Source organism: Candidozyma haemuli (genome assembly GCF_002926055.2).
Source record: "Candidozyma haemuli strain B11899 chromosome Unknown B_2014730914, whole genome shotgun sequence".
NCBI lineage: Eukaryota > Fungi > Ascomycota > Pichiomycetes > Serinales > Metschnikowiaceae > Candidozyma > Candidozyma haemuli.
The window spans coordinates 662,086-677,361 of NW_020289902.1; the positions used below are offsets into that span (position 1 = coordinate 662,086).

At 45.4% G+C, this 15,276-nt stretch overlaps 6 protein-coding genes across 6 annotated transcripts; 5 read left to right on the top strand and 1 right to left on the bottom strand. All coding sequences in view use genetic code 12, as the record gives it.

Annotated features, from left to right (window-relative positions):
- Window positions 1–3,174: 3,174 nt before the first annotated feature.
- Window positions 3,175–6,158, top strand: CXQ85_001145 (uncharacterized protein; the record flags this gene model as incomplete). Its single annotated transcript, XM_025484864.1, has 2 exons — window positions 3,175–5,215; window positions 5,245–6,158. The coding sequence occupies 2 exons, from the start codon at window positions 3,175–3,177 to the stop codon at window positions 6,156–6,158; spliced, it is 2,955 nt and encodes a 984-aa protein (XP_025339795.1).
- Window positions 6,159–7,564: 1,406 nt separating this feature from the next.
- On the top strand, window positions 7,565–8,473 carry CXQ85_001146 (uncharacterized protein; the record flags this gene model as incomplete). The annotated part of the gene is made up of 1 exon (XM_025484865.1): window positions 7,565–8,473. The coding sequence occupies one exon, from the start codon at window positions 7,565–7,567 to the stop codon at window positions 8,471–8,473; it is 909 nt and encodes a 302-aa protein (XP_025339796.1).
- Window positions 8,474–9,286: 813 nt separating this feature from the next.
- On the top strand, window positions 9,287–9,820 carry CXQ85_001147 (TRAPP subunit; the record flags this gene model as incomplete). The annotated part of the gene is made up of 1 exon (XM_025484866.1): window positions 9,287–9,820. The coding sequence occupies one exon, from the start codon at window positions 9,287–9,289 to the stop codon at window positions 9,818–9,820; it is 534 nt and encodes a 177-aa protein (XP_025339797.1).
- A 558-nt stretch (window positions 9,821–10,378) lies between these two features.
- ABP140 (Abp140p) lies at window positions 10,379–11,359 on the top strand (the record flags this gene model as incomplete). Its single annotated transcript, XM_025484867.1, has 1 exon — window positions 10,379–11,359. The coding sequence occupies one exon, from the start codon at window positions 10,379–10,381 to the stop codon at window positions 11,357–11,359; it is 981 nt and encodes a 326-aa protein (XP_025339798.1).
- Window positions 11,360–11,462: 103 nt separating this feature from the next.
- Window positions 11,463–12,151, bottom strand: CXQ85_001149 (uncharacterized protein; the record flags this gene model as incomplete). Its single annotated transcript, XM_025484868.1, has 2 exons — window positions 11,463–11,610; window positions 11,646–12,151. 2 exons carry the CDS (start codon window positions 12,149–12,151, stop codon window positions 11,463–11,465), a joined length of 654 nt encoding a protein of 217 aa, XP_025339799.1.
- Window positions 12,152–13,822: 1,671 nt separating this feature from the next.
- On the top strand, window positions 13,823–15,196 carry CXQ85_001150 (uncharacterized protein; the record flags this gene model as incomplete). The annotated part of the gene is made up of 1 exon (XM_025484869.1): window positions 13,823–15,196. One exon carries the CDS (start codon window positions 13,823–13,825, stop codon window positions 15,194–15,196), a length of 1,374 nt encoding a protein of 457 aa, XP_025339800.1.
- Between the last annotated feature and the right edge of the window lie 80 nt (window positions 15,197–15,276).

Genomic DNA, 15,276 nt, shown 5'->3' on the forward strand with positions numbered 1-15,276 from the left:
AAGTTGTAGTTTACTGTTTACTGTTTAATTCACATGGTCGGCGTTGTCGGCGATGTCGGTGGTGGCCGACTGGCCGTTTTCAGCTTCACGACGCTTGAGCATCGCACGACCCCGAGATGTAAACGTCACAGCGAGTAATATGTATGCGGCTTCAGTAAAGAATGCGTTTCTTTCACAGCCATGGATGCCAAAACGGCATTAAACAAAAAGAAACAAAGAAAAAAAATGGCGCCACTCTGTATGGATGGCATTTGTCGTTTAGGCGGTTAGACGCCTTGCCGCTTGTGTGCAGGACGTGCTGTTTAACGTCAACAAGCGCCTAACGTTTTTTTTTTTTACAGTTTTGTGCCGTAATGTGAAAAAAAAAAAAGGTAAAAGAACAACATGGAAAGTGGAGGTCAGGTTTTTTGTGATTTGGCGATTTAAAGGTTTTCCACAAAATGTAGAAAAAGTGGTCTCAAAGTGAAGATTTTTCAAAAACTCCAGAACCCTCAAAAACTCCAGAAACATAAAGTCCAAGCCAGCCACCTCCAAATCGTCCATCCTTCGGAATAATCTCGATGGAGGTGCATTGGCCAGATCTGAAAAATGCAGTAATGAAGAAATGCAGTAAAAAAAAAAAAACACACAAGATGCAAAAAGGGCAGGTTGTAGAAGAAGCTTCAGTAAATGCAAAAAAACGCCGTTCTCTAAAAAAAGAGAAGCCAGAAGAAGCAAGCATGAAGAAGCGTAGAAGTGAAAAAAATAGAATGGTCAGGAAAAGTCGTTCCTGGTCACTACGTCAGATTTCCATCACTTCCCTTTCTCCATCTTCTGGATTGCTCTTGTGTCACTGGTTAGGCAGCTCTTTTGGGGGAACAGGGTGGTGATGCAACGATACTTACAGTGACGGAGCGACACGAAAAGCCACCAGCCACCAGCCACCAGCCATCCAGGGAGAAGATGGAATTGGAAGAAGGTTGGGTGGCTGGAATTGAATTTTAAGCCTTAAAGTTGGATTTGGCGTCTCATGCGTCCTTTGCGTCCTTTGGCGTGGGCTTACTTCAGTTACTGCTTTTGCTCTGCCACTGCCACTGCTCTGCTTCTCCCTCTGCTGGTGTGACTGCCTTGCGCTTGCTTGTGCTGATACGCCAACCTTCTTTCTTGTGTTCTTTCTTTTTAAACCTTTTCTTCCTATCCCTCTGTTTCTTTCTGTTTCTCGAGCTTGCTATGTATCAAGTGCTATCACTGCTAATGCGGGAAATACGACTCTAAGGCGTGCTCCAGACCCTGCGTTCTGAAAACAGGCAACTTCAGCGGAACTCAAAAACCTTGGCTTGCTCTGCTGCTGTTTTACAGTGTGGGTCAATTCTGGAATACGGAGACTTCGAACGGCTACAACAACCCGTTCAGCAACGCAATCATCACGTTTCCGTTTTAGATATTTCCGGGCGAACAAGCACAGGGGATAAACAAGAAATTGCCGCTGAGGCATATTTTGGCCCTTGTGTGGAATTGTGGAACAAGACGCCCGCTGGAGAGCACCGTGACCGAGTCCGGGTCGAGTTCCGGTTTTTATGTTTTGGTTCTTCTTTGGGAGGTTCTAGGGATCTCGTTACTGGAATGCTTGTAAGGTTAATGTTCTGCAAGGCTGGTAATGTATTGGTTTAAGGCGGCATCAGGCAGATCTGTGGGTTGGGAGGTGGATATTTGGGGAGTAGCACGAAGGTATAAGTGCCAAGGAGAGAAGTAGCGTGATTAGTTGGGAGCAAAGAGTAGAAGATTGGAGGTTTCCGTGGGGATTGAAGTTTATCTGGAATAAAAGGTTTAGTCAATTGCAATTGCAATTGCAATTGGGATTGGATTGAACAATAGTCTCGGGGACAGTTAGATGTTGGAATGAATAAACGGGGACATCTTTATTGATTGCATTTCTAATTGTTAACAGAAACTTCGATCGTTTATAGTTGCCTATGCCCTTTCTATTACTTCTAATGACATTCACCAAGCAGCTGGTAACAGCCTTATTACTCTCCTTAGGCTACTTCCTAACTGCTTTAGGACACCCCAAAATCATTAAAAAGCTCTAACTAAAAACCAACTTGACTAAACACTTCTTTTAAGAGCTATCCATTATCCAACAAACTAACTCTCTCCCTCAGCCATTTTCTGGTAACAATTCCCTTTTCCACATCCTTTTTCTCATCTCATCGCTTTGATCACCCAACCAGCAAGATCTTTCAAGATCTGCCTAAACGAGCCGTTAACCACCTCGAGATGACTCCATGCTATTGCATAACCCATATCTTCTTCACCTACTTGATCTACCACAGTCTAGGAAAACCACAAAAAAAGTCTTAAACTTCTCTCTTTACATTACAAAAGACATATTCTTAAAAACCTTAAGTCCAAACCCTCCCCCTATACCCTTTCTCAACCTGGTCCCTCTCCCTACCACTTCTATGGCCCAACATCTTCACCTGATCGGCAAAATCTCACCCGACGCAAAATGGGCTTATCGTGGGCTGACCTTAAACCAGTGCCAAAACACTCATCACTTGCAAAACTCACAAACTACTTAATCCACCCTAATCGCCTTTTTCGAGCTTTAGTCTTGACATTGACATTCTATTGTTCGCTATAACCCAGGGTGCTTATCGCCGACGCGACATTTCCATAGATAAGCTTTTTCAGGGCACCACCACAAAAGGACATCAGAACGCCGTCCCCAACCAGATTCCGTCCGTCCACCTAATCCCACCCTAAACAGTCAGGCAAACTCCCAAATCCCACTAAGCCCAGCCCTCCACGTGCAATTTCAGGTGGTATCATTCTTTTCCTTGCAATCAGTGAAATTCCAGCTGTCGGTACTGCACACACCCTCCTTCTATTTGGTCCCACTTCGGCGTTTACCCTTCCGTATCTAAACCATAGAAACCCTAGGTGCTTCCTTATCTCCATTACGGTTTGTGTTCTGGCTTGCTGATTGGGCAATTCCCGTTTCACCTGTCGATCTCTTTACCGCCCCGCAAGTTTGGCCTTGTGGCTTTGCATTGCCCTTCGCAGATTACGAGCTTTTGCTTAAGTCCAGCCTTTTAAGGTTAGCCTACCATTGGCCCACACCAACTGTCATTGACCAGTGAAGTCAGCATCACCAGCTGAACTACTTTATATCTAGTTAAGAAATTCTTTATCATGGAGGTGGTACCGGTGATGGAACATAAACGGACCCGTCCTCAGGATGTCAAGGTGCTAGATGATGGTACTGTAATGAAACTCCAGAAAACAAGGCAACGAAGGATTCTAAGTTGTGTGCATTGTCACCTGAAGAAGATCAAGTGTTCCAGAGTACAGCCAGTGTGCAACAACTGCTCTAAACAAGGTATTCCATGTAAGTACTTTGTGAACGAGAGGGTGTCTAAAGGTGGAAGAAGAAGAGGCATCAAGAAAGAACCAGAGCCTGACGAAGTGGCTCTTCCCATGGGCAGCACGCTGTCTGAATCAAGTGATTCTACGAAACTGAGACAGAATTCGGTGACTCAAGAGAATAGGTCTTCACGGTCCCTGGCGTCTGACTATGAAAAAGATGAGCCAAAGAAACAGACTGAAATCATGCAAGATTCTCCCATGACGTACCTTCTAGGTCCCTACTACCAGAAATCAGGCCAACCGCCAGGCCTTTCTCCAGATATGGCTACTCCCAATATCCTCCAGGCACCTATAGTCAACCAGACAAGCAACAACATCACGAATAACTTCTTTGGAACGAATTACGCCAATAGGACTGGTCTGGATGAACAGCCTGAAGAGTACGCCTTCAATTTAAGCACCTTTGCATTTGCCAACGATATGCTCTCGAAGAACCTGCCGCTTACAGATAAACCAGACGAGGCCAGGCCCGGCAGCGAGCTTCAGAGCAGGATAAACTCAAGTTCAAACCTTTCAAACATGTATAAGAATACGAACTTGAACGCCAATCCGCTTTCCAATTCGAACGGCACGCTGAAAAACTTCCTAGATGGGCCTACTGAACCTGTGGTGCCTCTTGCTTATACCCAAAGGAACTCCCAGCCGAATAACCCTGGCCTTCACAATTCGCTTAATGCCTACTCTTCGAATCCAGCCACGACAGTGAACTACCTTTACGGCACGAATACTTATTATGATAATGACAATTTACTTACGGACCTACTCACGCATTTGCCAAATTCTAGAGCCCGTTCTTTCGAGTTGCTTGAACGCTACATCAACTCTGTGCATATCTTGCTTCCTGTGATGGTCAACTTGAGCGAGTTCATCAAGGAGCACGAACGGTATTGGGATCTTTATGACCCTTATAAGAACATTGGGTCTGCTTCTCCAGCATCTTCCCTTCACTCGGGCTCGGACAGCACAAATTCCAAGGACTTTAACCTTCTTCAATTCTACACGCTTTATTTCCCTGTTCTTTATGCATCTACGATTTCCGAATTTGAAGAGTACGATAACCTTCTTTTGAACCAGGACATCAACAAGTACTTGAAGGGTTTCAACAAGATCTGTCAGTACTACAATTATCCACATGGCATCAAGACTATGCCTTTGCTTCTAGGCAATGTCATTATTCAGTCCACGTCTCCAAATCCTTCTACGATGGAAATGTCCCAGATTATTCGTTACGCTAAGTTCTTGCAACTCCACAAAGATCCAGTCATCTCGCTTAGAATTCAGGATTGGAAAGTGATCAAGTTCCGCAGACTCTTATGGTGGGTTATTTTTGGCCTTGACGCCTTGAGTAGTCACAATTTCTGCTTACCTCCAGTTTGCAAGTTTGACGATTTCAATGTGGTGATGCCCGAAGACGAAGATCCTGTTTTTGATGAAAACGGCATGGTTATCAAGAAGACGTTGAACGTTACTATTCTTGCAATGCTTGTGAAGTTTAAATTCGATAGGATTTTGAGTGAGCTTGTCTACCAGCTTCATAATGGGCTTTCTACGAATATCACTCCTGAAGAGACAGACGAGATCAAACGCATGATTGTTAACTTATTCCACTTCATTCACAAGTCCATCAACAAGATCACCAACTATTACCAAGCTCGTCCACCCAAGACCGTTCAGGAAATGAACCTACTTAATTTTATTAAGAACCACTCCTGGAGTTTTGTTGATAGAGCTTTGATGCTTTTGCATAAGAAGATCTTGCTTAGAGATCCCCAAGGGTTCCTCATGAAGGAAGAGTTGCCAACACGAAGTACGAAAAGGCGCTTTCGAAAGACAGAGAAACGACATTATCCCTTAGCAAGTATGAAGATACGTTTGGAAGAATTCAAGAAGCTAACATTATCAGCAACTTTGACAGTTCATCAATTTCCCAGCTTCGTTTCAACCAGAATGAGCTCTTCACTTATGAGAACCTTCACAATAACTTGATTCCTTCCATCTTGCACAACTTGAACGATTTCCTCAAGTACAACGATTTCATCAAGTTTGGCAAGTTCAACTGGTACGTCAAGAGAACCATCCCATTGGACTCGATCATTTTGCTATTCATCATCATGTGTGTGAAGTTCAAGTACGAGTTTATGACGGTGAATGAGTTGGTCATCTACGTTAAGCTCATCAACAAGGCGCTCTTCATTCTCAACAGAAAGTACTTTAAGAACGAAAAGTACAAGAGAATGTTATCGTTGACAAACCTAACCTGGGAGTACATTCTCAAAAAGTACCACGTTATCAAGTTGGTGAGCGTGGTGAACGAATCTAAACCAGGCAGAATCGAGTTCTTTGACTACCAGGTGAGCGGCTACATGAACATGAGTGAGCTTTTCAACATCATGGATGTTCCACAGCCAGCATTAATCAGCAATGGCGTGAATCTCGGAAGTATACAGCACGAAGATTCACATACATTCGAAAAGAGTTCATGGGAAGAAGATCTGGATAAAGACGAAGCGGAACTGATCAAAGCCATGAACCAGAGCGTCTTCCTCAACAAACCCGATCCCAACGAAGGTAAAAGTCTAGCGGAAATCCAAAGCCAACGACACGAACTACTGCAGTTGAACGAGAAGATCTACTACGATTTGCGGAACAACTTTGTGGATATCAACGACTACTGTACCTTCTACTCATCGCTTGAGAATGTTCTACACGAACTCATGGATTATATTAACGAGACCACGAAAGGCACATAGGCTAATAGAAATTAGCATCCCCTCTCTCCAAGGGCCGATCAGCAAACAGAAAATCCGGGAATGTCAGGGTTCCAGAATGTGGATCTAGGAATGCCAGAACCAGCCGGTAAGGAGCCCCTCGGCTCGTACGGCTCGGCCCAGACACCCAGCAAATTCCGTTGCCATCCCTCGTAAGACCCGTGTTTTCCTTCTCTACCCATTTAGCTATCTTGCTGTCATTGTTCCTCTTGTGTAGACATTGTCATCGCACCAGCCCCATCCCCAACCACAGCCAAGCAGCCAAAGATAGCCCAAAGATAGCCCAAAGATAGCAAAGACATAAAAAGCAGAGTAACAATTACCGAGAAGAAAGAACCAGAGAATGGCTCATTCCTCGGCCTAACCCTATTTTAGTTTATACTGTGTAAGCTTAACCAGCAACCACTCGTCTAGCAGGGCAAGGCTGTACAGTCGCGTTTGCAGCCACCAGACACAGTCAAGGAAAGGCCAGACGTCGGTGCTATTGAGTAAAGGTAGAAAGGAGACAAGTGGAAAATGGAAAGTAGAAAAGCAAAAAATAGAAAAGTAGAAAAGCAAAAAACGAAATAGTTCAAATTCAAATTCCACCTCTTTTGTCCACTTCAATGGCTGGACCAGTTGGGGAAGAGGCCTGATCCATGGGGCCCAGCGAATTGGCGCCCCGCAAGGTCAGCAAGGGGAAGCAAGCCGAGGAACAGAAAAAAAGGCGCCAGTCAGAGCTTCCAGAGAAAAACCACCATTCACAAACGTCCAATTGAAAAGGCAAATAAATAAAATAAAGATCGAGAAGAGATAAAATTATTAATAAAGTACCATCATTCCTTAATATTCCTTTTGCCCTGCCTTCTTCAGCCACTTTGTGGTGCTTCTGTGGGGCCCTTTCTGGACCTTCGCTGGGCCTTCCATGGCACGTAAAAATACCCTGGGTTGCGTCGAGGCCCCAAGCGAGAACCGCCAGGTTCGAGCTTGGGTTTTGCCTGTTTCCACTGGAATTGACTGGAATTGACTGGAATTGATATTCTTCTTTTCTACTTCTCTTCTTTTCTTTACTTTTCTCTTTTTATTTATATTAGCATCCAGACATCTTCCATCCTTTGCAAGCAAAGTCTGGAAGATTGCCTGGAAGATTGTCTGGTCTGGAAGTCTAATCGCGCATTCCAGGTGGAGTCGAACAAAGACCAGGAAGGAACAAGGCGTGATCGTATCCTTGAGTGGGCAGCTACTTTTCTTTTAAGCCAGACGATTCTTTGGCTGTTTTTGCTTTGCTTTGCTGTTTTTGCTTCAACACTAAGTGCTTCCCAGTGCCAATCTCCCCCACTCGTTCCCGGTGATATACCCCGGACTTTTCATATACCCCAGATTCTCAATTTTCCACCATCCCTCATCACATGTCAGCAGTGCAAGAGAGCTTCGAAACGCTCTCTGTAAGGTCAATGGATCTGGAAGAACGGGATTCATGGACGGCCCAGCTGGAGGCCATCAATAGCGAAATCCAGGACATTTTGGTCGATGTGCTTGTGGTGTTTCTGCAGCTTCCCGAGCTCACTACGAGCCTGAATGCCATTGAAGCTTGGGCCGCTGCTTTTGAACAGCTCTTCGAGCTTGTGCCGGGTTTAAAGCCTGTTTTCGATATGGCGCCGCTGGACGACGCCGAAATGAGGTTTGAAGGCCGTCCTGGCAGGTTCTACCTGCCCATTGAAGAGGAATACTTCCTTGCGACGTTTTTCCAGGATTTCTGGGAGATGTTGGTCAGTACGGCGAAATTGGGTGACTTGGCCGTGGGCAGTGCCCTTGCCGACCCGAGAGACGACCTGATTAATGTGTATGAATATGTTAAGGAACGGAAAAATGGTGCTCCTCGCAGACGCTCCAGAAGAGAGTCTTCGTTCCGTGAAGGTTCGTCTCTTCCATTTACGAAAAACGAAGTCAAACATGCCAGTGACGATTCGGCCTCGCTGGATCTCGAGGACCACTTATCCTTTTTGGCAGATGCCGCTTCGAAAGCTGATTCGCCTTTTGATAAACTCTTGCACACCGCCGAAGCCATCAACAAAAACTCTGAAAGTCCAGTGAGCCGGTTTTTCCTGACTTTCAAACGCCAGGAGTTTGTGGCCTTGTATGGGTCTGTTCGTGGAACTCCTTCGGCACAGGTTTTATTGGATGTGTTGACGAAATACTATAAGGAGTTTCAAGCAGAGCCACATTTGTTTAATGCTCCTGACTCCGGAACGTTTTTAAAAGATCTCCAGCGGGCGCTGAAGCGGGACGATGGGCGCTCGTCGTCGGTGACTAAATAGTAATGTATTGGTTAGGTGGGGAGGTGTAGGAAGCCAGAGTTGGTGGAGAATGTGAAGGGACTAAGACTCATCCAGATCAAGTGCCTAGATACCTTTGAATGATCTTGAGTGCCTTTTTGATGCAATTGAACAATTTGGACCATCTATAGATGGTTTGATCTGGTGGATCTATAACACAAAAGCCAGATCTAGACAGAGCTGCAAACCACACACGGTGAATTGGAGGTACCTTTTCATCCTCTAAACAAATCAACATAATAACTGGAAGATATAACCTTGCTTTTCTATGGAAAATGAGTAGAACAGCATGTCATATCAGTACCATCTTTGAGGCTCTCAGGTGTAGAGACTGGGCCTACTGTAGTACCATCCATATCACCCAAAACGAAACCTCCTAAACCATGAAGACAAAAACTATACTCTCCAAGTATTCAAATCTCCTAATTCACTGTACCTTAACACCCTTAAACTATAGAACCCACATCTTCACCACCTCACTTGCTTCAGCCGTACACTCTTTCCACCATCCACCCTTTTCCCTCCCTTCCCCACACTTAATCCACTAAATCCCTTTTTTCCATAAAGCCCATCTCTCTCCCTTCCCTCCCTTTGACTCCAATTATTCTTTTCTTCTTTCCCAATACCCTCCCCTTCCCTTCCTTCCACCCTCCCCTTCATTTTGCACCCATTCCTCCACCTACACTGCGCGAAGTATCAACACTCTAAACCAGTATCTGGCTTCCACATACCACTTAACCCTCCACTCAATCCACCCACTTTGCCCATTCTCTTATCCTCACAGTCTTATTTCCAATGGAGGTCTACAGTCTACTTATTCTCAACAAGGCAGGTGGCCTTATCTACCAGAAAGACCTTAACCCTAAGCTTTCCAAGCTCTCTGCTAATGATTACTTGGTGCTAGCTGGTACGCTCCATGGAGCCCATGCTATTGCTACAAGACTTAAACCAGATGGGTCTAAGTCTTCTCATGATGATCCTCATACGGTTAACAGCAACATTTTGGTTTCTGGGAAAGCTCACACGCCGAATGTGAATAAGCTGGGGCTTGCCAATATCGATACTGATCTATTCAGCTTATATGTGTTTCAGACATTGACGGGAGTGAAATTTATTATTATAACGTCGCCTGTGGGCGCTGTGACGGTTACTCAGGCTGGGTCGCCTTCGGCGCTGCAGAAACAGCTTGAGGTGGCCAGCAATATCTATAAACAGTGTTACATGTACTATTGCGATTACGTGATGAAGGATCCGTTTTATTCTTTGGATATGCCTATTAAGAGCTCGATGTTTGAATCGAAGGTTGTCAGTCTCGCCGGTGCCAGGTAAGCGGTTGGTCTGTGAGCGATGGTCAGTGAATGGTAGACAGTGGACCCATAGTGGTTCAGGTGGTCATACGAAGAGGAAGATCACTTCAGTTTGGCTATTAAAGGCTTCAATGGCTTCCAATACGCGATGGCTTGATGGTATTGTCTCGTTTGGGTCTGTCTTCTCATGCTAACCTTTCTTAGGTGAGCATAAGAGGTGGTGAAGTGACATATGGTCAATCGACAAGAACTCTAGTTGACTAGTTTGGGTTACTTGCGTGTGCTGATTATGTGAATAAGGCTCGACACCCTTCTATGGCTACTAGTTCCCCCAGACGGACATGGTATCTTTGATTTTGCACCCACATTACAAGTCTCCGACTTACCACATCTCATGACCAATCCAAAACCATTACAACGGGATCATGCCTCCAAAAAAAGGAACAGAAATAATCTCCTTACTATAAATCAAGGCCTTATTGTTCTTGCAACTTCGTTATCACGGCTGGCTCTTCCAGAGCTGGTCCCAAGGTATTATGCACAACCTCATCATTGAAAATTCCAATACTACTCCAAGAGCATGTCTGAGTCTCCCAAAGAACAGAAGCCCCTGTTAGATACCAGAATAGGAAAGGACTCCCCCTTTACCTTTGGTCAGCGTTTTTTGACTGACGAAAATTCCGTGTTCGACCACAACGCCTGGGACCATGTTGAATGGGGTGAAGAGCAGGTCAAACAAGCTGAAGAACTCATATCCAAACAGTACGATCTGCCTGTGAAAGACTTCGACAAGAACCTTTACAACTCGAACCCTGCAAAGTATTGGGACATTTTCTACCGCAACAACAGAGAGAACTTTTTCAAAGACAGAAAATGGCTCCAGATCGAGTTTCCTTCGTTATATGAAGTGACTGGCGCTGACTACAATAAGCCAGTGACGATATTGGAGGTTGGCTGTGGTGCCGGTAACACCTTCTACCCAATCTTGAACCAGAATTCCAACCCACAGCTCAAAATCGTCGGCTGCGATTACCTGAAAGTGGCTGTTGATTTGGTGAAGAGCAACGAGAACTATGCTCCTAACAACGAAAAGGGCGTCGCTTTCTCTTCTGTTTGGGACTTGGCCAACCCAGAGGGTACTCTACCAGAACATTTGGAGCCTAACTCGTGTGACATCATCATTATGGTGTTTGTCTTTTCAGCATTACATCCAGACCAGTGGAAGCATGCCGTCAACAACCTCATGAAGGTGTTGAAACCAGGCGGTCAGATTCTTTTCAGAGACTACGGGCGCTACGACTTGGCTCAGGTTCGTTTCAAGAAGGGCCGTTTGCTCGACGACAATTTCTATATTCGTGGTGACGGTACGCGAGTGTACTTTTTCACCGAGGAGGAACTCAGAGAGATTTTCTGTACTGAAGGACCTTTCGAGGAAGAGAAGATCGCCACCGACAGAAGATTGCTTGTCAACAGAAAGAGACAGCTTAAGATGTACAGAATCTGGCTCCAGGCCGTCTTCCGCAAGCCATTAGAGCTGGCTGAAGGTAACAACGATGTATAAGAAGTTATCCAAATGGCGGAACGTGGACCAAATCTTTAGAAGCGGCTCTTCAGCCAATACCAGCGCGTCCACGCCATGAATGATAGGTGTGGCGTTGATCAGCTTACTGTTGAAGATGGATGGTACCCATTTCTGCAACAAGTCGTTCAAAGTCGTTGCTCTCTCTTCCGTTGAAGGCGATATTGGAGCCTGAATCATAACCGGAGTACCCGCCACATAGACTTTCACAGGGACTCTCTGAACCAGGTGGCCTCGTGGATGGAGCTTTCTTGCAATAGTATGGAACCCATTATAGTCATGCTGTGAGATGGACTTCCACAAGGATTTCGAGTCCTGCTCGCTCAAACTCATCATAGCCTTGGCATTACCGTTCATCACAAAAGTGGACTGTTTAAGCTGGTTGACAATAACCTGCGATAGCATGGAGAAGTAGTCTATAGACCCATCAGATATAGAGAATGGGATGATATCCCTAGATGGATACGGCAGCTCAGGCGTGTCAATGCCCAATCGTAGCGTCCATTGGTGTCTCTTATCCGAGTTAGCCGGAAGGTAAAGCAAGTCATACAACACACCCGCCGGTAGGTTCCATTTGATGGGCACGTCTTCGTGTTCAAGCCATATGGGGCATAAGTGGAGGTCGTGGTTAACCACGGAATCAAAGAAATTGGCTATTTCCGGGTAATGCAACGGAAAGTACGAGTTCCGGTGGATGTATAGTAGGAATTCCAGGTCTCCATAGACAACCCTAACATTAATCTGGCCATCCCACACTGACTGATTAAGAGACATGAAGTTGGCAAGAGATGCAGGAGACTCACATAGTAGTAGTAGTATCACCAAACGCAGGGGCCAAACAGACTTTAAAGTGTGGAAGGTAAAGATTTGGGATTCAGGGGTAAGGAAGCTGGATAGGTGGTAGAAATGGAAGAGATATGGCTGAATATTTTTTTAGCGTTTCTGGAAGGCAGTGTGGGTCTTATTTGGGTTTAGAGAAGGCAGTTGGGGAAAGTAAGGTAAAGTTTCGGAAAAGAAGGTTTTTCTATATTTTGAAGGCTTTTTTGGAAGAAAAAAGCTGGGAGTACCTATTATTGGCAGTTTCAGTGGATTTTGATGATTATGTGTATTTTAGTGGAGGCACTTTCATCACTGGTTTGTGAATATAGTAATGGTTGCAAAATAGTGCGAGAAACGTAAACCAGCTCTGGAAGACAGAACCACGGGAAGTCTAAGTATTCATTTTCATTGTTCCTTTATGTCTTTCAGTTTACTTTGGGTTTAAGCAATAAAGTACCAGTTTAAAGCTACAAAAGAAAAAAAAAAAAAAAAAGCTTTTCTATGTAGAAACGTGGTACCTTCATTGCTTCCACCAGAAGACCCAATAAGCCAATACTAGTCCATGAACAGTTCCATTCCCATATCCAATTCCCTTCAATGTACCCCTTACAGCTTCCAGGCCCTCCGAGGCCCACCAAGACCTTCCAGACCCTTTGCCTTAGAAAAAAAAACCGACCGTCCAACCGTTTTTCTTCAACAATGGCCCAGCCAAGAACTCACCCAACCTCCATGTTTCAGACTTTCCATTTCCCATACAAACCGTAATCAGTAACCACCCATCAAAAAACAGTAACCATGGCCAGCCCTCACAGTCACAATCCATCGTCCCTTCCTGCCTTCCTTCCAATAACCTCCACTTGACCAGTTGCCTTTATCAGTTAAGCAACGCAGCATATTCCACCTTCCATTGGCTGCGAAACGTCCAAAACCACCACCGTCTAAATCACATAAGCCCCATCGAAGCCTGGCACCGAACGATCCCGACGAAATGAGCCCCAACCGATTTCCATTTTTTACATGACATTCCTTCTATATTTTTTCCTTCCTTAGGTCGGCTTCCTCTTTAGCCAGATCTGGCCATTGTCGTTTGTGTTTCTTTCCTGTTGCGAACCAGCCAGCCTCCACAGATCTACGCATGGAAGCATCAACTGAGGCAAAGCGACTAAAGGAAAAAGCAGAAAGCAAAAGGAAAAAAACCCAAAAGACAAAAGACAAAATCAAAACACATCAGCTTATTAATTTTCCCTTCTGGGTTTATATTTGGACCGGAAACGGCGCCTTGGCGGTGGCTCTTGCTGGCCAAGTCTTTCCCTCCTGATAGCCTTTCGGCGCCAGATGCACAACTTTCCATTTCTTGCCCAAACCAGCCTCCGACATGTTTGTGGAACCGATGATGCCGATGGAACGAGTATATATGCATTGGCGGATCCTGGTTTGTGGGATTCTGGTTTTGCTTTCCGATACACTTTTTTTTAGAGATTCATGTCACAGCTTAATGTACCTAAACAGCGTCGCTCGTTTGCAGCCAAACCGAGTGCCAGACGATTCAGTGAAACCTTCTATGTGAAACCGAAAACCGGGAATGATAAGCCACGGGCGGTTTCTGAAAAACCAAACCTTCTTCAGATGGACTTGCGTCGGTCTCTGCGGTATAATATGGACCTTTCCTCGGCGGTGGCTTCGTATGTGCCTGGGTCGCTAGAGATAGATGATATACCTGCTGTGCCAGTGTACAATAGAGCTACAGGCAAGTTTAGAGTGTTTCTGAGCCCAGAAAGGGGCGGAAGAGGCGAAGGGAGTCCTCAAAGGTCGGATAGAACAGTACAAGGTACCGAATATAGCAGGCTGAGCAGTCTGTCTAGTGAAATGTTCAATGGGGCTCAGCTGTTTGATAAAGCTGAGGCTTTTGAAGGTTCCCTTGGTTCAGCATTCCATGGCGCTCTGGGACTACTATCACTGCTGGATCAGAGACCGGAAAGAAGAGCATTCAGTGAAAACCATGGCTCCAGGAGCTTCTACCAAACGAAACAGCCATTTGGCTCTTCCCAAACTATCAGTTCCCACCTGACGCTAGATCCACGTCAGAACTACCAAGGCAGGTTTTACGATAAACCAGATTTACCACCATTGCCTAAAGCAGCTACGGAATCGATTCTGAGTGGTAGTGGCAGTGAACTATTTTCTTCTGGATCACAGTCTGGCGATTCTAGCCTGGAGCCAGAGTTTCTGCCTCGCCAACCACAAAAACCTGCTCTTCAATCTTTAGATGAACTCAGTGGAGGGTTCCTTGGACACGTACCTAGAAGGTCTGTCAGTACTATCAGTACTTGTCGAACTGTGGAGCTGGGAGCGTTCAATGATGAGGTGGATGTGATGTCTGTGTTGACTAGTATGGATAGCATTGCCAGTGAGGGATCTTTATGGAATGTGCCAACTTCAGAACCTGAACAGTCTAGGCTGGTTACTCCAAAGGTAGAGGAACCTAGACAGATTGCTCCAAAGCCAGAACAAGCTAGCCCTCCAAAGACACCAAAACCTGCTTCTTCACAGAAATACAGCTCTTTGCTTTCTAGTCTGCCAATTGCAAGCAGTCTGCCAGTGCCTAAACCTCCTGCAAAGGATATTCCACTTCCAAAGACCAAGAAACTTCCACCAGTTCCAGCACCCAAAACTCCAAGCCCCAAGAAAGTAGCTTTCTGCCTAGATCTGGGAGCCGAGTACGATAAATCCCGTTTTATGATACCCAAAGAATATAAACTTGAGCCTAAGGCCAAGAAGACAGTCAAACCTAGAGCTGTTTCACAGCCTGATCCTATTTTGCAGCCATTCCATCCCGTGGCCAAAAGACACTCCCAGCCAATCCCCGTTTCCAAGCTTTCCCCAGTTTCTCTTCCAGCATCATCACCACACCCAGCATCGCAGCCAACGTCTCCAACCCGTCTGGCTGCCTCCCAACCTGTTCCTTTCAGAACCAACGTACGCATCAGAGGCCCTATTTAATACTTAAGACTCAGTTTATGACACTTTATATATATTAATGAATCAAGATACCAAAGCACGTAGGTCCAAGCCAGCTTAGG